Source organism: Ranitomeya imitator, chromosome 5, assembly GCF_032444005.1.
Source record: "Ranitomeya imitator isolate aRanImi1 chromosome 5, aRanImi1.pri, whole genome shotgun sequence".
Lineage (NCBI taxonomy): Eukaryota > Metazoa > Chordata > Amphibia > Anura > Dendrobatidae > Ranitomeya > Ranitomeya imitator.
In genome coordinates, this window is record NC_091286.1 from 228922245 (window position 1) to 228946824 (window position 24580).

General features: G+C 40.2%; 1 protein-coding gene across 1 annotated transcript in view; it reads right to left on the minus strand.

Annotated features, from left to right (window-relative positions):
• Positions 1–24580, minus strand: part of ECT2L (epithelial cell transforming 2 like) — a 176587-nt gene that overhangs the window by 23032 nt on the left and 128975 nt on the right. Inside the window, exons 15-20 of the mRNA XM_069725941.1 lie at positions 18900–18989; positions 15084–15298; positions 7133–7280; positions 6525–6598; positions 4898–5054; positions 4507–4572 (exon numbers count right to left, since the gene is read on the minus strand). Coding sequence (XP_069582042.1) covers positions 4507–4572; positions 4898–5054; positions 6525–6598; positions 7133–7280; positions 15084–15298; positions 18900–18989 — 750 coding nt within the window. The remainder of the gene's footprint in view (positions 1–4506; positions 4573–4897; positions 5055–6524; positions 6599–7132; positions 7281–15083; positions 15299–18899; positions 18990–24580) is intronic.

Genomic DNA, 24580 nt, shown 5'->3' on the forward strand with positions numbered 1-24580 from the left:
GAATCCTGGCAATCAGGGGTGGGGGCGGGGCCATACAGAGCTCAGCATTCAGAGAACTGCTAAATTTGCAGCAGAAAAAAGTGATCTTATCAAAATTGCTGCAAGCAGCCCAATAGGTGACACATCTCTGGAATCGGCATCTCTTCCCCTATATAACAGTGCTCTCAGGTTCTCTTTAATTGTGGTTGAGGAATTTATTGAATAAACTCTTTTTGAAGCTTTGTATTGACAATTCCTTTTCTATTGTTCAAGAAGGCTGCAGAGCTTCTCAGAACACTTGAGATATTGAATATCATACTCTTCTGCTAATTTGCAAGTAACTTAAGGAGGAGATATTACCATGAAAGGCTCTCTTCCGAGATGCCACTTGCAGCTCAGCTTCTACCCTCTGTTCCTTATGTCACTTGCAGGTTCCCCTCTCTAACCTCTCTTCCTGATGTTACTTGTAAATTATCCTCTCTGGCCTCTTCCTGAGGACAAATGTATCTTCCCTTCTCTGACCTGTGTAACTTTTATCACTTTCAGCTTCCCCTCTCTGATCTCTTTTCCTGATGTTACTTGCAGGTTCCTCTCTAATCGCTCTTCCTGATGTCACTTGCAATTGCCCCTCTCTTCCTGATGTCACTTGCAGCTGCCCTTCTCTGATCTCTCTTCCAGAAATTATGGGCAGCTTCCCCTCTCTGAATCTCTTTTCCTGATGTCGCTTGCAGATGATTCTCCCTGACCTTCACCTGAGGTCACCCTTAGCTTACCCTCTCTGTTCTCTCTTCCTAGGTTACTTGCAATTTCTCCTCTGTGATCTCTCTTCCTGATATCACTTTCTCTTCAGTTCTTTGACTCTTTTCCTGATGACACTTGTAGCCTTCCCCTCCCAGATGCCTTATCCAGAGATCACTTGCAGTTTTCCTTCTCTGATCTCTCTTCCCAAGGCCAGAAAGCAGAAAGAACAATAACTAGTCTATTTACCTTAGATTTCAATGTTAACAAAAACGGGTACAGTTGAAATAGTTGAAACAGTTGTGTCTGCACAACTCTTTTGCCAATGGATAGCTGCTGGATCCGTTGTTATGGATGATGACTGGACATCTGAACTTGGCTTTATATAGCGGTGCCTCAGTTCAATAAAATGGCTCCTTGTCTTCATCCTGTACACTACACATGGGTACCCGTCTGGGATGTCCCTTGTAACCCATATTGTTTGCCTAAGCGATTGAAACTCTCGCTACTTCATTGTGATCAGATGTGATATAAAGAGGAGTGACTCATGAATCTGGTGAAGATCATCCCCTATTGTATGTGAATGACCTCCAATTATCCAGATATATCTATTCCACAAGCTAGAGAGTTGATAAATATCTATGAATCATACTCAGGACTTCTGATTAACTGAACTAAATGCTTTTTGATGTACCCATCTAGATTGGGTTTGCTTAACTCTACTACACGTGGTTTAAGGGTCGTCTCCTAATTTAAGTAGCTGGATATCATAACCACATGTAACACACCTGATATGATATTGCTCAATGTTTTACCATTTCTCTCTGCTTTTAAAGATAAATTTAAGTTATGGAGCTCATTATCAATCTCAGTGGCAGGCAGAATAAGCCTTATTAACATTACTATACAGCCAAAGTGTTTGTACATATTACATCTTCACACCAGTCTCACGTTCCTTCAGTCCTTCTCTAGATTCCATGTTTATATCCTTTATATGGGGCTCTTCTAGATCAAAATTACAACTTGCAGCGGCGCACAACGCTAGTGTGAACGTAGCCTAAGATAGCCATTGGTATGGCCGTACCTAATATGTTCTTATATTATCTACAGTAATTGGACAGCTTAAATACGTGGGCCCATGGCTATTAGTGGGTGCTGGTGCTCTTACGACCCCTGAATGCTACATTGCAAACTGCTTAACTATGGAGCACTGCCCGTGCTGAAATCCCCTGGTAGTGTGAAGCCAGATTGCCCCCATAAACAGGGTAGCCTCGAAGGTCTGGGTGGAAACTAAGAAAAAATTTAGATGGGTGGGTACCCCTCTGGAAACTCTGTTATGGATGGATTTAGGCCGTAATAAATTGCAATATTTCAAAACTTCCTATAGTGGGAGAATAATGGGATAAACACAGTAAGTTATTTGATGGAGTCAGGGTTCTTTTGCTCATTTGAACAACTTCAAACTCATTTTCAATTGGCCAGTCCACTTTTTTTGGTGCCTTCAAATTTGTCATGTTTTTAATACACAATCTCCAGAGCCCCGTACTTTTTTTTTTTTTCCTCAATCCCCTTTATTGGTATTATCAGATCCCACGTAGTTTAGTTTCCAGGTTACATTCAGCCCTTATTTTTTGTAAGTCAGCCAATTAATTTTCAGTTATAGATAAACTGTCAGCAGTAGCAACTATATGGGCATGTAGGTCATAGAAATCTGAATAAAATATTACTGTAATATCTGCGATCAGATGTCTTGTTTCAGGAATATCCACGTTTTTCTTATTAGCTGTTAAGATCTAAGGTCCGCAATCTGATCTGCATGAGAATCTGCCTCCAGAGATAATTTTAAATTAAAGGGTGAGTCCCAAGTAAAGACATGTAATGACTGACACCTCCAATTATCCAGATATATCTATTCCACAAGCTAGAGAGTTGATAAATATCTATGGATCATACTCAGGACTTTTGATTAACTGAACTACATCCTTTCTGATGTACCCATCTAGATTTGGTTTGCTTAACTCTACTACACGTGGTTTAAGGGTCGTCTCCTAATTTAAGTAGCTGAACATCATAACCACATGTAACACATCTGATATGATATCGCTCAATGTTTTACCACTTCTCTCTGCTTTTAAAGATAAATTTAAGTTATGGAGCTCATTACCAATCTCAGTGGCAGGCAGAATAAGCCTTATTAACATTACTATACAGCCAAAGTGTTTGTACATATTACATCTTCAGACCAGTCTCACGTTCCTTCAGTCCTTCTCTATATTCCATGTTTATATCCTTTATATGGGGCTCTTCTAGATCAAAATTACAACTTGCTATGCTGCAGCTCCCTAAGATAGCTGATGATATGGCCATACCTAATATGTTCTTATATTATCTACAGTAATTGGACAGCTTAAATACGTGGGCCCATGGCTATTAGTGGGTGCTGGTGCTCTTACGACCCCTGAATGCTACATTGCAGACTGCTTAACTATGGAGCACTGCCCGTGCTGAAATCCCCTGGTAGTGTGAAGCCAGATTGCCCCCATAAACAGGGTAGCCTCGAAGGTCTGGGTGGAAACTAAGAAAAAATTTAGATGTATGGGTACCCCTCTGGAAACTCTGTTATGGATGGATTTAGGCCGTAATAAATTGCAATATTTCAAGACTTCCTATAGTGGGAGAATAATTGGATAACACAGTAAGTTATTTGATGGAGTCAGGGTTCTTTTGCTCATTTGAACAACTTCAAACCCATTTTCAATTGGCCAGTCCACTTTTTTTGGTGCCTTCAAATTTGTCATGTTTTTAATACACAATCTCCAGAGCCCCGTACTTTTTTTTTCCTCAATCCCCTTTATTGGTATTATCAGATCCCACATAGTTTAGTTTCCAGGTTACATTCAGCCCTTATTTTTTGTAAGTCAGCCAATTAATTTCCAGTTATAGCTAAACTGTCAGCAGTAGCAACTATATGGGCATGTAGGTCATAGAAATCTGAATAAAATGGTACTGTAATATCTGCGATCAGATGTCTTGTTCCAGAGATATCCACGTTTTTCTTATTAGCTGTTAAGATCTAAGGTCCGCACTCTGATCTGCATGAGAATCTGCCTCCAGAGATAATTTTAAATTAAAGGGTGAGTCCCCAGTAAAGACATGTAATGACTGACACTTTGCTCTCATAATCACACACAGATTTGCAGCGAGATCAGAACCAACACAGAACAACAGAGTCATTACACAATGTCATCCGTGTGTCATCTATGTGCATGTGCGCGGGATGTCTATGCTGCGGGTAAAAAAACGGACATGTCAGCGTGTTTTGTCCATGGACACACAGTCCGTGGAAACACACTGACATGTGCGCAGACACATTCACTTGAATGGGTCCACATGTGTAATGTCTCCGGTACGGGTGGAAACTGTCACCATACGTGCCGAAGACACTGACGTGTGAAAGAGGCCTTAGAAAGTTAAGCCTCACCATGATATCACACAACATAATGCTGTCTACCATATCTGATATAATATTAGAGTATTTTCCTTTTTTTTATCTTTGGGCACTTGTGTGGACATGCATGTGTAATATCCATATATCAGTGTCATGTATTTATTGTGATATTGTGGAAATCTCTACAAATTGTTCCTCCTGATGTATTTCATTTAACTCACCCAAAATTATGTTGTATTGTTAAAAAACATTTTTAAAAAATTGCTCTGTGCCTATAAAGATTTAGATTGCAACCAAGTCGGCAGTGATTGGGAAGGAATGGTTGCTCTGCTGCTACTTACTGGGCATCCTTGAATCATCTTCTGTAGGTTGGTCAGCTCTGTGTCCTTCTCCAGACTTGCCTTCAGCTAGTAAATAAAAAAAATTAGGAGAAGTCCAGAAGGAGCGGCCAGATGGCAGCTACAAACTACAGCAGCAATTATGTGCCGGCCGCTGTATTTATTAGTGAACAATCACCAGATCGCACCCCTTGATTGCTACTGGAGTTTGCGGCCACATTGTGCCTCCACCGGGCCGTGACCTGGCCGCTCCATCTGGTCTTATCCTCAATGTTAATATGAAAATCAAAAACTAGATTGACAAACCCCTTATAGCAATGTAATATAAAGGTAGAAACTCTAAGAACTATCTGTTGTCATGTCAGTCTTTTCATAGTAACATACTCATGCCGACCTGTCCGATGTAATCCTTGTATTGCTTCAGCTGCAGTATCGCAGCATTGAGGTCCTTACGATCTGAATGTTCTGGAGGAGTATGTAGGCGGAGAGCGAACAAGAGAGTCACATATTCTTCAAAGCGAGTGGACGGAAAAAGAAACAGCTCCTGTAAACTAAGAATGGAGAAGTTATTGGAAGAGGCATTTCAGATCTGATGTCGTGTACAGGAAATGTATCGTCTGTAATATTTGCAATTTTTAAAACCAGGTATTTCCAATTTGTTTCATTTTTTGGTTGGTAGATTATTGTATTATTTTCTGTACATGATCATGTGGCAGCCCTATTGCTTGAGCTATACTATTAATTTATTAATTAAAAATGAAAATGCGGGTTACACTTTCCGCTTTCACCTTATATGGGCAGAAATGGCACAGGTTAAAGGGGCGGTGCTGACTTATTATATGGCAACCTGTCCTAATAGGTCATCAGTATCAGATTTTTTCAGATCCTTCCCCTGGGCAATGACCATTGACAAGAACTGCGGCCCAGCTCATATTGTAGTAGGAATATTGACTAGGAGCTGAGCTGCCGTTCTCTGCACTGGCCACTCTTTACTTCCCGCCGCCACCAGAGCTAAAAACTGCCAATTACTGGTGGTGCTGAGATTCACACCCTCAGTAATGTGATACTGATGACCTACACCCAAGATAGGTCATAAATATCATAAGTCTGGACTACCCTTTTTTTTACTTTTAAAAACCGCATTGAAAATGTTATAATGTAAAACTTGTCTTCTCATTCTGAAAAAGAACGTGGGTGTGTCCAGTAAATTACTTTATGTCTGGATGCATCATTTTTCACCAATTATTGAAGCGTCTACACGTAGACACTAGTGATGAGCGAACGTGCACAGATAAGGCGTTATCAGAACATGCTCGGGTGCTAACCGAGTGTCTTTGGCGTGCTCAAATAATATGTTCGAGTCCCTGCGGCTGTTAGACAGCAGCAACACATGCAGGGACTTCCTGTTTGTTAGGAAATTCCCGCATGGGTTGCAGCTGTCTAACAGCCACGGGGACTCGAATATATTATTTGAGCAAAAGACACTCGGTTAGCACCCGAGCATGTTCTGATAACGCCTTATCCGTGCACGTTCGCTCATCACTAATAGACACTTTTTCACTTTTTTTTTTTTCAAATTGTATCATGCTCTAGACATCTAGACAATGCATTACTTCTGCAGGTTTCTACCTAGACGTCTCTGGGGTGGGTCAAAATGTGACACGGTGTAGTTAAATATGTGCTGTGAACTTAGGCTAGACAATGTAAAGATGTGCCAACCATCATGAACCTCTATGACAAAATTTGGGCATATTAAGACTGCTTATGTTTTCAGCTAGAAATTGGAAAGTATTGATACATTTGCCCCTGTGTAGTAGTCAGTGAATAGCAAAAAAGACATCGATTCAGGACCGGTCATTATTATGTATGCATTCACATTCTGTAAGCCTGAAAATAGGTCACATTTTAGGGAGATTAAAAATTTGCACTGTGTCCAATTTACTTCTAACCTAACCCCTGGCGCTCAAAATCACGGATAACTAGTATATAATACAATGCCTATTTTCCCAGTATTTACTGACCTTATCATTTGTGTTAAGACCGTTTGATCATGTCTTTTTAAGAAAGCTCTGAATGTTGGCATGGCTTCTCTGCACTACAATGAAGGAAAAAATCATAGTTTTACTTACAGGTCCATTCCTATATACCATATAGGTCGATCCTTGTGAGGGTCCTCCATCAAGACTTATGGATGTCAATAACAGGGGTCCCTCATTTGGAACAGACTCTGTGAGTTATAGTACACTACTGCTACCAAGTAGTGACTTTCAACGAATGGCAAATAATCTGTAGACCACCAGGAATGGACATAGACAGAAGAGGGTCTCTGTTCAAGAACAATATATGGGCTCTTTGTAGTCCAATAGTTCATCATGATGCACAATCCCACCGGAGGTGGCAATGGGCACCCTTACCTTTGACACCTTACCTTTTGGGCCCTGGTGCTATTGCACATGTTGTACCAATAGTATTGTCCACTCCGCCATATCACACTACATTTCTTCTGCAGCAAGTATGAAATGTCTGTGGCAAGCCATAACTATTCCAGGTAGAATCTACAGTATGTCGTGATCAGTGGGTATGATATTAAACAGGTTGTCTATGGAGAAAGATCCGTAGAAAAGTTTACCTTGTCAATAGTTTTAAGAATTACTGTGTAGTTGTTGAAAAAATTAGTGTATATCTTGAGATGTGATGAAAACTTGACAAACACATCACCCAAGCATTGTGCGGGCCCCCATTCCTGGAGTCGTTCAGTCAGCTCACGTAACAGCTGCCTAAATGAAGACACAATATTGTGATAAGGTTTTATATTAGAGGCCACAAAATCATGTTTTTATAGGAAATGTAAATGGATCAGTATTCATCAAACTATCGTCTTTATAAAAAAACATCATTCCAATATGTATCTACAGCTATTGTGCAGATCTACAGTGCCTACAAGTAGTATTCAACCCCCTGCAGATTTAGCAGGTTTAATAAGATGCAAATAAGTTAGAGCCTTCAAACTTCAAACAAGAGCAGGATTTATTAACAGATGCATAAATCTTACAAACCAAAAAGTTTTGTTGCTCAGTTAAATTTTTATAAATTTTAAACATAAAAGTGTGGGTCAATTATTATTCAACCCCTAGGTTTAATATTTTGTGGAATAACCTTTGTTTGCAATTACAGCTAATAATCGTCTTTTATAAGACCTGATCAGGCCGGCACAGGTCTCTGGAGTTATCTTGGCCCACTCCTCCATGCAGATCTTCTCCAAGTTATCTAGGTTCTTTGGGTGTCTCATGTGGACTTTAATCTTGAGCTCCTTCCACAAGTTTTCAATTGGGTTAAGGTCAGGAGACTGACTAGGCCACTGCAACACCTTGATTTTTTGCCTCTTGAACCAGGCCTTGGTTTTCTTGGCTGTGTGCTTTGGGTCGTTGTCTTGTTGGAAGATGAAATGACGACCCATCTTAAGATCCTTGATAGAGGAGCGGAGGTTCTTGGCCAAAATCTGCAGGTAGGCCTTGCTATCCATCTTCCCATGGATGCGGACCAGATGGCCAGGCCCCTTGGCTGAGAAACAGCCCCACAGCATGATGCTGCCACCACCATGCTTGACTGTGGGGATGGTATTCTTGGGGTCGTATGCAGTGCCATCCAGTCTCCAAACGTCACGTGTGTGGTTGGCACCAAAGATCTCGATCTTGGTCTCATCAGACCAGAGAACCTTGAACCAGTCAGTCTCAGAGTCCTCCAAGTGATCATGAGCAAACTGTAGACGAGCCTTGACATGACGCTTTGAAAGTAAAAGTACCTTACGGGCTCGTCTGGAACGGAGACCATTGCGGTGGAGTACGTTACTTATGGTATTGACTGAAACCAATGTCCCCACTGCCATGAGATCTTCCCGGAGCTCCTTCCTTGTTGTCCTTGGGTTAGCCTTGACTCTTCGGACAAGCCTGGCCTCGGCATGGGAGGAAACTTTCAAAGGCTGTCCAGGCCGTGGAAGGCTAACAGTAGTTCCATAAGCCTTCCACTTCCGGATGATGCTCCCAACAGTGGAGACAGGTAGGCCCAACTCCTTGGAAAGGGTTTTGTACCCCTTGCCAGCCTTGTGACCCTCCACGATCTTGTCTCTGATGGCCTTGGAATGCTCCTTTGTCTTTCCCATGTTGACCACGTTTGAGTGCTGTTCACAAGTTTGGGGAGGGTCTTAAATAGTCAGAAAAGGCTGGAAAAAGAGATAATTAATCCAAACATGTGAGCTCATTGTTCTTTGTGCCCGAACTACTTCTTAATACTTTAGGGGAACCAAACAGAATTCTGGTGGGTTGAGGGGTTGAATAATAAATGACCCTCTGAAAAAACTTTTCCCAATTTAAAAAAAAAATAAACAAAGAAATAACATTCTTTTTTGCTGCAGTGCATTTCATACTTCCAGGCTGATCTACAGTCCAAATGTCACAATGCCAAGTTAATTCCAAATGTGTAAACCTGCTAAATCTGCAGGGGGTTGAATACTACTTGTAGGCACTGTATATGTCTGACTCTTCATGTCTAAGCTTTAATACAGATGTTAAAACACCTCCTCATTATGGTCGTCAGACTTTGGCCTTACTCTGTGGCATCTTCCCATTCTTCCACTGTAGATAACCAGCATCTGGATGGGAGAAACACCTGACTCCAATTTCGGACAACGTACAGGTTTATGTAGTGTTTTTTATTCAGAGCAGCTAACTATAGAACACTTAGGAGGTACATATTCAATACGGTAGGACATTAATTTTGTAATCAATAAGTTTGGTTTTCCTTCTATTTTTGATACACTTGATAAAAACAAAACAGGACTTCAAATTCTTCCGCATCACTGAGGATCTATTAGTGAACTTTTATAATGTTGGAGTCAGCTTTTCCATCTAATGTGTGTGGGTGCCTTTAGACTCAGTGGGGACCTTATACTAAACTGGATCCAAGTAGGAGGACATTATACTGTGAGGAACACAGAGGTGAAATAGACAGGAGACATGGAAAGATTGTGGTGAGCTTTCTAACAAGTCTTTTACGTCACTTCACAGCTGATTCACATTGAGACAGCTCAACACTGCTGTACAATATCTTCCATGCTGCTGGATAGCAGAGATCACAACAGCTAGTCTCCTCCCCAGAGTCCCCAGTGAATTGAAAATTAAACGGGATCTGTATGATGGATCAACCATCCTAAACCATCTACATGGGCACACAGGTCATAGAAAGTGGAATAAAATGATACCTTGATATCTGAGATGTCTTATTTCAGAGATATCCATGTTTTATTAATATGCAAATGAGGTGTAAAGATCTATCAGCCGGACATTGATCTGCATGAGAATCTGCCTCCAGAGCTTATGCTAAATGAAAGGGGGCGCTACCAGTGTGAGACATGTAATGACTAACAACCTGCTCTATGATCTCACTACATATAAAACATGTCACCACCACTATGACTGGCTGCAGTGGTTATGCGGTCTAAGCTCCAGGAAAATAAACAAAGATCAGGCAGAAAAAAACTGTGCTTTAGTGTTGGAATGTCAATAACTGCCGATACACCTTTTAACGATGGCAGTTACGGGGCCTTATTTCTCTGTCCCACTTTTTAAAGGTGCTTAGAAATAAGTAAATAGTGCCCCCAGCATCAGAATTTCTGGGGTAGCTGGGACCCTGGAAAACTTGATCAAGACAAATTTTTTTCGGTCACCGATCACGTGATCGCTGTTACTCGTTGAAAAAAAAGTGATGTCCTATTTAAAAATAATTTCTCTCTATTCTGACATAAGCTAATATGTCAGAGGAGAAATAAATTATGTCCCCAGGCCCCCCACGGTACCTTAGTACCGGATCCGCCATCCCCGACTCTCTTCCTCTTGTTCCTGAAGCAAAATTTTTCTTTTTTTCTTTATTTTACATTAGGTTGGGTTACACGTTTAGGATTTAGGGTTAGGATTTATGGCAGAGGTGGGTATCCCCAGGCCTGCGGGCAGTTTATGACCGTCAATGACCTTTTATCCGGCCCCCGGGCAGATTCCCAGGGACCGTATTACTTGGGCCAAAAGCTGTAGTTTGACAGTCGCCGGCCCATTAACTTTTTGTTGCTCTGTGAACGCTGAGTCATGTGCAATGAAAGATTAGGTTCTGACACCAGTGATACCGTCAAGATGTATTTTGTGGGCGGAGTTAGGGCGTAATTGGTACAACCCCCTAAGGATGATATATATAAATATCCAAATGGCCCATGGCAGAAAAAAAAAGATTCCCCACCCCTGCAATAGGGTTAGGGTTAGGCTCAAGCTCAAGGGATAGGGTTTCTTCAAAAGTAAAAAAATATATATATATAATATATATATATTATACACATAACATTGTAGTTTAGGTTATAGTTAATTTAGTGGAGAAAGGTTGAACTTGGTGGACCTAGGTCTTTTTCAACCTTTGAAACTGTGTAACCATAAAAAAATAATACAAATTACTACTGTTACATTAGGTCTACTAGTGTTAGATAAGTTAGATTATGTTTTTTTTTTTTTGTTAGGCATTCGAATAAAATAAAATAATGGCCTGCATAATGTTTACCGCAGAACAGGTGCACACTCTGCTTTGCTCTGGCAGTTCTGGAGTGAAAATGAATCTGCTTCTGAAGTTTTCAGTTTTCAGACAGTGACGACTCCTCTTCCTGATGGTAGTGGAGTCAGTTCTCACGGCTGAATCATCAGAGACAGTTCCAAGTTCTGCAATGCCCCCTCCATTATGCTATTTTGACAATGCATTTTCCTCTCAAATCACCCCTTTTTCAGCAACCCCTGGAATACAATTAGATGTCACCAATTTTACCCCCTTTGAATTTTTCCAAATTTTTGTTACCCCAGAAGTTTTACAATTAATTTCCCACCAAACTAATTTATATGTCCGACAATATATTTCCCAAACACCCACTGCCTTTTATTCCTGTTCCTGGATCCCCACAAATGTCTCTGAAATAAAAGAATAAAAGAATATTGGGGGCCTTACCCTCAAGAAGGGTTTAGTAAAAAAAAAATCCACTCTCCATTCCTACTGGGCAACAGAATCCATCCACAGCACCCCTGTATTTGCAGTTGTCATCTCCCCAGTTCGTTATGAAACCCTAATGAGATTCCTTCATTTTAGTGATAATTCCCAAGTCTCCCCCAAGAAATGACCCCTATTATGATCACCTTAACAAATTGACACCCCATATTTCCCTCCTACAAGATTATAATTTGAGGTGTGCTACTTAGAATCTACAAAAAAGATTCATGAATGTGACAGTGAAAAAAATGCAAATTGTAATTTTTCAATCTTGTTTTGCATCAACTGCATAAAAAATGGTGGCATCAAACTACTCACTACCTCCCTAGATAATTACATTAGAGGGTATCATTTACAAAAAAAAAATTACAAAAAAGACATTTATGGGGGTTTTCTTATGTTCTAGAAACACACAGGCTCAGCAAATATGTCAATCTATTCCAAATAGAGCTAAATTTGTGTTCCAAAATTCAAATTGTGCCCCTCCTGTTTTGAGTTCTACTGTTTGTCTAAACAGAACTTTTTGAGTACATGTGGGGTATCACCGGGCATAAGAATGTCGGTAGCAAGCTATGGATTCCACTTTTTGGTGTTACGTCTTGCAACAGTGAGAAATTTGGGGCTAAAGCAAGATTTTTGTGGAAAAAAATGAACTTTTCAATATGATGACTTAATGTCATCAAATTATGTGTAGTACCTGTGGGTACAAAACTCTACCCCTGGATAAAATCCTTGAGGGGTGTAGTTTCAAAATGGGGTCACTTAAGGGGGTTTTCTGCTGTTAAGACACCTTACGGTTGTTGGCAGATATGCAACAGATACAGACTTATTTATGTGCAGGAGGAGTTTACACTTTTTTGACAGTAGATGGCGATGTTGTTACTGTTATATGCTTAGTTGAATGTAATGCATATACTTGTTGTACTTTGTTTCACTTCCTCTCTGGTAAAAGGTCCGTCAGACTTCCTGTTCTGCTGTATTAGGAAGCTGATGCATGTACCTCATGTTCTGTGTAGATAAAAGTTGAATTAGCCCATATAATCTACTCTCACAAGTTTCTTCTGTGACTAAACTATGCAACAACGGGTCCTGCAAATGCAACATGGTGCCTGCCATCTCTTTCAGACAAATTTGTTTTCCAAAAATTAAAATATTGCCCTTTCTGTTCTGAGCCCTGCTGTTTGTCCAAAGAGAACTCTTTGACTACATGTAGGGTATCGTCACACTTATAACAAAGTCAGCATCAAGCTGTGTGTTCCACTTTTTGGGGTTACCTTTTGCAAAAGTGAAAAAATTGGGGCTAAAGCAAAATTTTAGAGGTATTTTTTTTTTCATTCCAATTGCATTAATTTCTGTGTAGCACCTAAGGGTTGAAAAAAAATCCCGACAACAATGTTGAAGTATTTATGGCGCCTGCGCATTAACATCCATTGCGTTCCAATAGATGTTACCGCGCAAGCGCCTCCGCTGGCTCTTTGTTGCGGTAGACAAAAAAATTTACTTTACAACAAAATTGCGCCAGAGGCGGCGCATGCACAGTAGCATCTATCGTGAACTGATAGATGTGACTGCGCAAGCGCCTTCGCCGCCTCCTTGTTGCTGCAGCCAAAAAAATGTATTCTAGTGTTGATAAATATTTTACCGTGGGGACTGAGTTCTTAGCTCCAGTGGGGATTTCCTCGGTGTGCACGCTCCTACGCACTGGTCCTCCGATGCCATTTTGTTGTAGTGTAATTTTTTTTGGGCTGCAGCAACAAGAAACCAGTGGAGGCGCTTGCGCTGTAGCATCTATCACGGTACGCGATAGATGCTACTACGCATGCATCGCCTCTGGCGCCATTTTGTTGTAGTGTAAATTTTTTTGGCTATGGCAACAAGGAGCCAGCAGAGGCGCTTGCGCAGTAGCACCTATTGGAACATGATATATTCTAATGCACAGGCGCAGCCAACGGTGCCATTTTGATGGTGATTTTTTTTTCCTTTCAACACAGCAATATAATAGGCACTAACTGATAAGTGATAGTGCACAGATGCTATCATTTTTCCACGCTCCATGCCACGCTGCATTGATGCAGTAATTAATGCTAAGCGAGCCCCGACCAAGTATTGAGTGCATTTACTGATCATACATTTCAGTAGGCCAATATTTCGGATTTTAAAATTATTTTTCAAGCTGGTGATATAATGGTGATTAGTATTCTAATTTACTGATATAATGACTTTTGCGTTTTCATTGGCTGTAAGCCATTATCATCAACATGATGAAATAAACACTTGAAATAACTCACTCTGTTTGTAATGATTCTATATAATATATGAGTTTCACTTTTGTATTTAAGAACTGAAATAAATTAACTTTTTGTTGATATTCTAATTTTGTGAGAACCACCTGTATATACAGAATTTCAAAACACAAATTTTTCACTACTGGAGAATTGCTTTAGGGTCATAAATAGATCAACTTGCTTATGTTTTAAAGGGTTACTGCAGTGCCAGTGTCCCTGTACGCTTTCTCCCTCCCCAGGCAAGAATGCCAACTTACACCCCATTGCGGCCCTCGTCCTGCACTCCTACTTCTCCTGCTGCTGCTGGAGCGGGGGTCTGCGCATGGCTTACAAATCTCTGGGCACTGTGCGTGGGGTGCGTGCTCCTGCCCTCTTAAAGGGACAGTGCACCATCCTAAAGTGTCCTTAGCAATGACTCGGAGACACTTATTATTTAAGGCACCTCCACCTGATGGGAGGTGTCTGAGCAACATGGTTGATCTGTTTCCAACACACTTTCTAGTTGACAATTCCCCAGTACAAGTCAGTTTACCTGTCATGTACCTGTCTCTCCGTACTTGCCTTTTGTCCCTGTATTCGTGCTGTTCCCACCTGCACCAGCCAGCCTGTATGTCAGCCATGCATGTCCGTATACCAGCCGAACCAGCTCTGCCAGTCTGTGTACCAGCTGTACCTGCCTGCGCCTGCCATGCCAGTCTGTATAACAGCCGTGTCTCCCAGTGTTCCGGTCGCTCCTGTCATGTACTTGTCAAGTCCATCTAGTCTTGGCCATTCATCTACTTGCCCCTGTGGGAGTCAGCTGCCTTGCCTCCAAGGTCTGTCCTGGAGTAGCACCTGGCATCCATTGAGAGCCAAGTCTAACCCCATCATCAGAGCTCTAGCCAAAAATCAGGTGTTCACCTAGTCACGCCCATCCAGGCTCTCCTCGGATCACAACAAAGTGGTTCCACCACCCCCGTTACACCTATACAGACATCTAAATTGGTTTCGGAATGTAGAAGCTTCTAAGTTTCTCACAGGTTCCCTTTATGATAAAATAGACTCAATCTAGTTGCAACTATGTGGAGCTCAATGCACTACAATGATATAAATCTATACTCATTGAGGAACCACCAATAGGAATTGTATCACTTAACGGTATGACCTGTAGAGGTAAGCAGCTTCAGCTATAACAGGTGTGGTCTACCTTAGCCAAATCAAAGTCCATTTAATATTTGGTTTACATACTTGTTGACTTGCAAAACATTGAGGATATCAGAGAAGATGATTTGTACATTAGCGATGCTGAGGATGGCTCGGTTAGATGACAAAGCAGCTTTAAGTGGGGCAGCATACACATCTTTTACGATTTCTAACATTTGCACATATTGTCTCTCACTTTGTAAAATTTCTCGAGCAAACTTTGATCGTTTGTCTCCTGGATCTGTTTGTAATCTATTATCCTGTGTAAATAAGAAGACACTTTTATTAATAGCATAAAGATTCACCAAATGTTACCAACTACATTAAAATCTGCAGAGGTTCTTATTTATTCAGATGTATTTTGTGATAAAAGGATAGATGATCTGATAGATGGTATATAACCAATGGTGAGATCAGTGCTGATCCTATACAGCATCTGAGCATCACACATGCGCAATGGCGACATTTGGCAAATATGGCTGTTCTAGTAAATATTTGAATCCCCCATAATCTGACAAGGGGTATAGGAACACTGGTTATCAACTTATTTCTACATGTATAGGAGGAATAACAGAAAACAGCACAACACAAGTATAAGAAAATCTGTTCCACAATCGTTATTTCATGGAGAATACAAATATTACATGTCAGAAGTGTTGAGAGGTCACCTTTAAATCTCAAATGGAGGTCATTTATTGAGTTGTACAAACATTTATACATGTAGAAGATGTTGATAAAGTGGTTTTTAATTCTGTTTCTTAAAAGGTTGTCCTACTTTGGTGACATTTTTTCATTTCATTTTTTTTTTTACTGAAATGCATGTAATTGGGACTAAAAATAATTTTTGCAATTGATTCTTATTAAAAATGTTAAAAATGTTGCACCATTTACTTTCTTTAGCGTCTCTGTTGTGTGGTCAGGCTGCTGAATGAGATAACCAAGAATCTATAAGGGTACCGTCACACAGTGCAATTTTCATCGCTACGACGGTACGATCCGTGACGCTCCAGCGTCGTAACAATATCGCTCCAGCGTCGTAGACTGCTGTCACACTTTGCAATCTACGACGCTGGAGCGATAATTTCATGACGTATGTGCGATGTAGAAGCCGTTGGTTACTATGCGCACATCGTATACGATATATGTTACACCATGCAATCATGCCGCCACAGCGGGACACTAGACGACGAAAGAAAGTTTCAAACGATCTGCTACGACGTACGATTCTCAGCGGGGTCCCTGATCGCAGGAGCGTGTCAGACACTGCGATCTCGTAACTATATCGCTCGAACGTCACGAATCGTGCCGTCGTAGCGATCAAAATTGCACTGTGTGACGGTACCCTTAGTCAGTCCACAATGGGGGTCGGACAGGGAGTTTGGCACTTTTTTTATCTGTCTTTCTGATGCATCTCAGCTGATTTATGACTATATAAAAGTCGAATGTGCAGAGAAACAATGAGCCTGTGAAAGCAAATGGTGTAATATATATTTTCTGCAAAAACTTGTTCATTATACGATAAGAGTGAGTTATTTGTGAAACATAAGGAAAAACAAGCAAAACCATAGTGTATAATATATATGAGATCTAGCGAGACCTCGTAGAATATTCACATCTCATCAGTGTATGATTACTATATATTATATTATTATATAATATATTAAATCAGAAACTATTAAAGTTTCTTTAATAGATTATTTAAAATTACAAAATAATCCAATAAGATGAAAAAATAAAAGAGAAGTAAGAAAAAAAAAGTGAGAAAAACAGATAAAGAAGAAAAAAAGAGAAGGGAAAAAAAAGAAAAAGGGAAGGAAATTGGTAAAGATAGCATCATCTATCGAATAAATCATTTCAAGAACATGGATAATTATTCATTGGAGTCTCTAAACATGATCCAACTCTGCCAAGTTCGGTAAAAGCTCTCATATTTAGTTTGGTCACTCCATTCTACATGAGAAATCCATCTTTGAGGCCTACTCCTGTACAGAAGGAGCTACCGTATCTTGGTCAGAGTTGCCAACTTGACTTCTTATTTTTTCTCCAAAAAATCCCAGACAAACAATATTTCTTACGGACACATTGGAAAACTATAATCAACCATTATGATTATAAGTGACACATGTCTACAGTCCATAATTATGATATGAAGGCATGAGCCACATTCACTGTAAACTGTAAAATGTTGATAATTACAGTCATAATAATCTGTATAAGATTCTTCAGCTTCAAAAAATCACAGACGCCTTCAATTTTTTTTTAAGAACAGGTCAAAAGAGTGCCCTATTTTTACAGACTGTCTTGGAATTTGTGGACGGTTAACCTTGATCTTAGTGTGTCATCTTTTTGGGCATAATGGAACAGATAGCTGTTTCTACAATTCTTTTTTAATATTTTTTAAAGGACATGTAATCATAGAGAGAAGCCTGGTCTAGGGAGCTCTAGATAAATCCTCACCAGATAAAGGTTTGTTCCAAAGTTGATGGATTGAGGGACACCTCCACCATGTATGGAGCATAGAACCATCTGCAGTTTCACACCTCCAACATTGTTTGGAAACTGATGGGTATATATTCTATGTAGATCAGCTGGGCATTGGTACCATCTAGTGATAATTTTATAGTTTTTTTCTTGCACTCTAGGTAGCAGCAGACAGCCTTATTCCACTGCTCCTCAGAGAAGCAAGACCCAATTCTCTTCTCCCATTCTTTTACGAACCACTTGAAATATACAGTTCTAATTGTACATAAGAAAACCATGACAAAGGTTTATCTGGGTAACAATTCTTTAGCTCAATTAAGGTTGGCAAAGTGAGAGAAAAATATTTTTAATGATACACAACTGCAATAATGATTTTTAGCACCAAATGCATACATTTAAGACAAAAAATGTCCTCAAAGATGGATAATCTCTTTTCAAATTGAAAGGAAAGGAGGTAAGTCATTCTTGTAAAAGAAAAATTAAAAAGAACCTGCCACCCGAATATGTCTTACCTACCCAGCCTTCGGGAGTTTCAACTAAGGGTACCGTCACACTATACGATTTACCTACGATCACGACCAGCGATATGACCTGGCCGTGATCGTAGGCAAATCGTAGTGTGGTCGCTGGGGAGCTGTCACACAGACAGCTCTCCAGCGACCAACGATGCCGAGGTCCCTGGGTAACCAGGGTAAACATCGGGTAACTAAGCGCAGAAAGTGAAAGTGAAAGCACAGCCGCTGTGCTCTGCTTTCACTTTACGGCCGGCAGTCACAGTGCGGGAAGCAGACGGCAAGGGACCTGACGGACACCAGAATGTAAGTATGTGCTGTTTGTTTTTTTTTAGTTTAACGCTTGTAACCAGGGTAAACATCGGGTAACTAAGCGCGGTCCTGCGCTTAGTTACCCGATGTTTACCCTTGTTACAAGCGAACGCATCGCTGGATCGCATCGCTAGATCGCTAGATCGGTGTCACACACACCGATCTAGCGATAACAGCGGGAGATCCAGCGATGAAAGAAAGTTTTAAACGATCTGCTACGACGTACGATTCTCAGCAGGATCCCTGATCGCTGCTGCGTGTCAGACACAGTGATATCGTAACGATATCGCTGGAACGTCACGAATCGTACCGTCGTAGCGATCGAAATGTTATAGTGTGACGGTACCCTAAGTAAGAATAGCAGGGAATATGACACTGAATATATTCTAGAACATTCACACCTTTTTTTAAAAAAAAATTGGGATTTTTTTCAGACTCAAATTTATTTTGTAAACCAAAAAGAAAATAAGGTAGTTATGTATTTAATGTTCACATATCAGAATTTGGAATTTTCCACAAATTGTATCATAGCTAAGAGCATAGTAATAATAGGTACCAGCAATGTCAGCGACTGGAACGTGATTTCAGAGTTACGTTGGTACTGAGCACCTTGGCCACTCCGGTCAACCTCAAGATTATCTTCCTGCTGCAAAAAGAAAAAATATCAGAACATCTTTTTTTTCTTGTCTTTAGGTAGCAAATGTAAGGTTTCTGTGAAGCAAAACTGGAATTGCTCCACACATCCTTGGATTCATAATCTTCCACCTGTACAGTTTTCCAAGTATGAAAAAGTGTTTTCCATTTTCAGGAAGCCTCTGCATCCAGACACAGATTGTTTTAAAAAACAAACTGGGCTTTGCGCGCCTCCCCCCCAGTTCCAGCGATGAGTCCTCTCTGTTCCCAGTGTGTATTATTGTCTGCAGCGCTGATGTCATGTCTTCAGAGCTGCAGCCCAATATTAAGCTTAACTTGAGTTGGTACACATGCAGAGGTTAAACGCATGTTCACATTGGCCACAAAACATTAAAACCTACAAGAGAAAAAAGTAAGCGAAAACCCTGATGTAACTAAGTAAAAAAGCAAAAGTGCAATTAAATAATGCAGAGTTTTCAGTAATACTGTTTTTTGATCAAAAATAGCACAAAAGCCATCCCACCGCGTCAAGGTAACTCTGATAGGGACAGTCCTGCACTGTCTAATATTTAAACCTTACCATGTGGTAATGTTGACCTCAGTGTGAGCTTCAGCCAATCAGTGAGCTCAGAAGCTCAGCTCATGTCATCTACTCCAGGAGACTCGCTGTCCTTACTGATTGGCTGCAGCACTGTCAAAGTGACGTGAACGCTGCAGACAATAACAAATACCAGTGGCTGAGACTCGGTGCTGGACCGGGGAGAGTAAGTACAGAAGTTAGTTTGTTTCTGCAGCTGAGGGAGAGGGGATTTCTGAAAACAGAAAACTCCTTTAAGGTACATTCACTCTGAGGTTTTTTAGTTTTTGGAGCAGAAACTTTCCAAAATCTCAAAACTCCTCAAAAGCTTGGAGCTTGCACCAAGTTTCTGCTCCAAAAATGTAGCAAAAAGAGACTGTAGCTAATATAGTAATGTAAAACTGGAGGGAATCCGTATATAAATGAAGGGCGTCAAACATAAAGGATTGTAATGACATAAAAACCTGAAACACACTGTGACCCACACTGAACCTTTGATGAATTAATTGTCAAATAGTTGAGAGGGCTTGTTTGGGTTTTTGTTTTTCTTCCTTTACACATACTATATCTATAGGAATCCATTTTTTGGTCTGAAGGGAAATAGTGTATCACTGCATATGAGCAAGAATAAATGCCCTCGCAACAAGTCTTTATACAAGAAGTCTGAGTAAATACAATACATGCGATTCATCAATAGTTTGGTCAAATAAAAGCATATACGTGGAATAAGCTATTGTCCTCAACTCAATAGGCACGTTTCTCCTACTGACACTGCTTCTTACCTGGCCTACATTACCATTTGTACCAAAATATTGCACTTAAATTTACCATGCCCTTTATAGCAACCATTTTTTATTTCACTATAAATTTTTACCTACAAAAATGTGCTTCTTATAAAGACAAATATAGTGCAAAACCAATTTCCCGACACAGGGGTCAATAGTATACATATGGACACATTTTTTTTTTTCTATATAAACAGTATATCTAAATATATTATTTCAAATATATATATATATATATATATATATATATATATATATATATATATATATATATATATATATATATATATATATATAAAATAGAGTACAAGCTTCGAATAAAAGACAACCAGGTAGTAAGGCCATACGTAGTAGAATGCCAAACTCAGTTGTTACGGGAACACATTGAGGTATAGCGCTTTTTACTATAAGGTGACATGAATATGTACCGCCATTCAGATGTATTGAGAACATTTATGAACTTGGTTTTAAAAACATGGAGGTTTATCCGTCAGTAAAAAGGAACTCATGGGGATTTAGGGAATGGTGGTGATAACACCTCAGATATTAGCTGAGATATCTGTCTCTAGAAGGCAGAGATTTCGAGGCAGTGCCGGCTAATATTTACCACGGAGCCAAGGTTCGGGATTCCCTGAAACAAAGATGAAGATTCAGGAAAGAAAAGGGGGACCCTGGTAGGTCCAAGGTAATATTTTGATGGAATATTCTGCCAAACTGACTTAATGACTGCTTTCGATAATTGTGGCACCGTATTGAAACCTACGCTCAAATGACATTTGATGGCCCAGATCCTTCTCCCATTGCAGCATGAACAGTAGATTCGTATCATTGGGGGTTGGTTTATAACTGCATATATGTTGGAAATTTCCCCTGGGCAAATCAGTGAGAGTTGTGATAAAAATCAAAAAAGAAAAAGTTTCCTCATAGGCAATTATGCACAGATAACTTCAAAACAAAATGAACATACACCAATAGCAAAACACTGAAAGAGCAATCACAAGAAAAAAAAAAAAAACTTTATTGTACAAATCATCTAAAAAAGTGACAAAACAATCATATACCACAGGTCCCTTATTAGGGTCAAGAGACAAATGACTAAGAAGCAGGCAAAATGCTACTGAAAACAGATCTGCCTAACATATGTATTATATCATGTTAGAAAATAATTTCCAGTAACAAATCAGAAACAGAAATCTGTTTCAGAGCTAAACTTCAATACCAAGTGCTGGAAATAAAAAATAGAAAAAATGGCTAAGGAAATAAACTTATGCACAATATTACTTCAGCACATGAAAAGCGCAATATAAAACGATCCTGCAGTCATACATATAGTGTGTATCCATATAATTAAACACATGGTACCGAAGAGGAGTTAAAATGTCAAACTAAGCTCCCTAGTAAAGGTCATGGTCATACAAATAAAGTGCATACATGTAGATGGGCTTAGACCACATTCAACATAGATGAAACTATCAAAAATCACCTGTAGACATGAGGTATGGGGTAAATAGGCCTGCTGAAGAACACCTCGACGCGCGTTTCACCGCCACATGCAGTTTCGCCAATTGAAGTTGGGGGCGAAAGAGAGACACCTCAGAAGTAAAGAGGATTCTAGTACATGACTGCTAATAACATGAAAGAGATGTCTTAGAATCTCCATGATAGAGTGGCGTGAAATGGGGTTGAGTGTTTTTAGATTAGGGTGCAGAGGGTTTATTAGACCAGAACAGATATTGAATATAACTTTCAGATCCTTAAAGGGTCTGTCCTCTACTAGGGCAACCCCTTCTTGATCTAAATGTTTGCCCCGATAAAAATGAAAAAAAAAAGCCTACACTCGCCTCTCTGCCGGCGCCTTTCCAACGGTGTACTTGTGGTCCTGGGGCTCACGTGTGGTTGTTATGACACGTGAGCCCGGTGCCCAATCAGAGCTGGCCCTACTTTCAATGTTCAATTCCTATGAAGGCAGGGACAGTGGCGTGAGCGGGAGGTGAATATAAGCTTTTTTATTTTATGGAGACAAAACATTTAGATGAAGAAGGGATTGTCCTAGTAGTGGACAATTCCTTTAACATTTCTCCAAAGTGTTCCAGGAGCTTTTCAACATAACAACTCAAGTTATATAAAAATATCCTGAGCCACAAAAGATCAAGTCATATTTGAATAAGACAAAGTCAAGCATTATGCCTAGTGCGACAAGTCAGTGAACACACAAAAGAAAGATAACAAAAATGAAGAATTAGTGTTTGGTAGTTTGAGGCTATGAATTCTGCAGCAAGAAACAAATGTAGATCTTCTATATGCTTTACTTTATTTTATTCAAATATGACTTGCCTCTTTGTGGCTCAGGATATTCTTAATTATTTGTGTATTTGTATAATTACTGTATCTTATTTTATTTAGTGTGAAAAATATTTAGAATTGAGAGTCCTCAGTGGTTGATACCTTTTAATTGCTAACTGAAAAGATGGTAACAAATTGCAAGCTTTCAAGACTACACAGGTCTCTTCATCAGGCACAGACTAAAGCAAATTCTGAAGAATCACATATTTATACACAACACAGCACAGAACTGTCATTATGGGAGAGTGATAAGTGATAAACAGTTGTGTCCATAAATATTGGAAAGTTCCTAGATTAGGAGTGAATATTTTGTTGTCCTCTGATTGGTGTCTGGTTCTGTTATGATGACCACACATGGTCTGAAGTGCAAATTCCTTAATTGATGTAAAAAGACATAAATCCATGCGACACATTCATTCCTGCACTAAGTGTGTCAAAGGTCGTCATAAGTTTATACTCCCAGATTCTCCTGTCTCTCTGAGATTTGAAGCTACCTTTCAATACAAGTAATTTCAGGTCCATGGTGCTATGTGTTGTGAATTCTGTTATCGAACTCCCTCCTGTGGTCATGAATGGTACTTCGGCGAGTTCTGTCCATGGACTCCCTTTGGTGGCTGTGAGTGGAGCTGCTGCTTCTGAGGTTCCTTCCACAGGTGACGTAGTTTATTCTTTGGCTGGCTGTTCTATTTAACTCCACTCAGATCGTTACTCCATGCCAGCTGTCAATGTTCTAGTACTGGTTCAGTTCGCTCTTGGATCTTTCTGGTGACCTGTCTACTCCAGCAGAAGCTAAGTCCCTGCTAGTTATTTATTTGTTCATTGTTTCCTTGTCCAGCTGGCTATCATGATCTTTCCCTGCTAGCTGGAAGCTCTGGGATGCAGAGTGGCACCTCCGCACCGTGAGTCGGTGCGGAGGTCTTTTTGCACACTCTGCGTAGTCTTTTTGTAGGGTTTTGTGCTGACCGCAAAGATACCTTTCCTATCCTCAGTCTGTTTAGTAAGTCTGGCCTCCCTTTGCTGAAACCTATTTCATTTCTGTGTTTGTGACTTTCATCTTAACTCACAGTCAATGTATGTGGGGGGCTGCCTTTTCCTTTGGGGAGTTTCTCTGAGGCAAGGTAGGCTTTATTTTCTATCTTTAGGGCTAGTTAGCTCTTAGGCTGTGAAGAGGCGTCTAGGTCGTGTTAGGTACGCTCCACGGCTATTTCTAGTTGTGTGATAGGATTAGGGGTTGCGGTCAGCAGAGCTCCCACTTCCCAGAGCTTGTCCTGTGTGAGTTTAACCATCAGGTCGTTCCGGGTGCTCCTAACCACCAGGTCATAACAGTACAGCTGGTCCAAAGTATTAATGCATCTCAATAGAGGGATAAGAGAAGTTCTGAGACCATTTTTTTTTCTCTGCAGTGTTTTTTGTCTTTCTTTTCCCCTAAGCCTCTGGGTGGTTCAGGACACAGGTGTAGATATGGACATTCAAGGTCTGTTCTCTTGTGTGGATCATCTCACTGCAAGGGTACAAAACATTCACGATTTTGTGGTTCAGAATCCGATGTTAGAGCCTAGAATTCCAATTCCTGATTTGTTTTCTGGGGATAGATCTAAGTTCCTGAATTTCAAAAATAATTGTAAACTGTTTCTAGCTTTGAAACCCCGCTCCTCTGGTGACCCCGTTCAACAAGTAAAAATCATTATTTCTTTGTTGCGTGGTGACCCTCACGACTGGGCATTTTCCCTTGCGCCAGGAGATCCTGCATTGTGTGATGTAGATGCGTTTTTTCTGGCGCTTGGATTGCTTGCATTATGATGAACCAAATTCAGTGGATCAGGCAGAGAAAATCTTGCTGGCTTTGTGTCAGGGTCAGGATGAAGTGGAGGTGTACTGTCAGAAGTTTAGAAAGTGGTC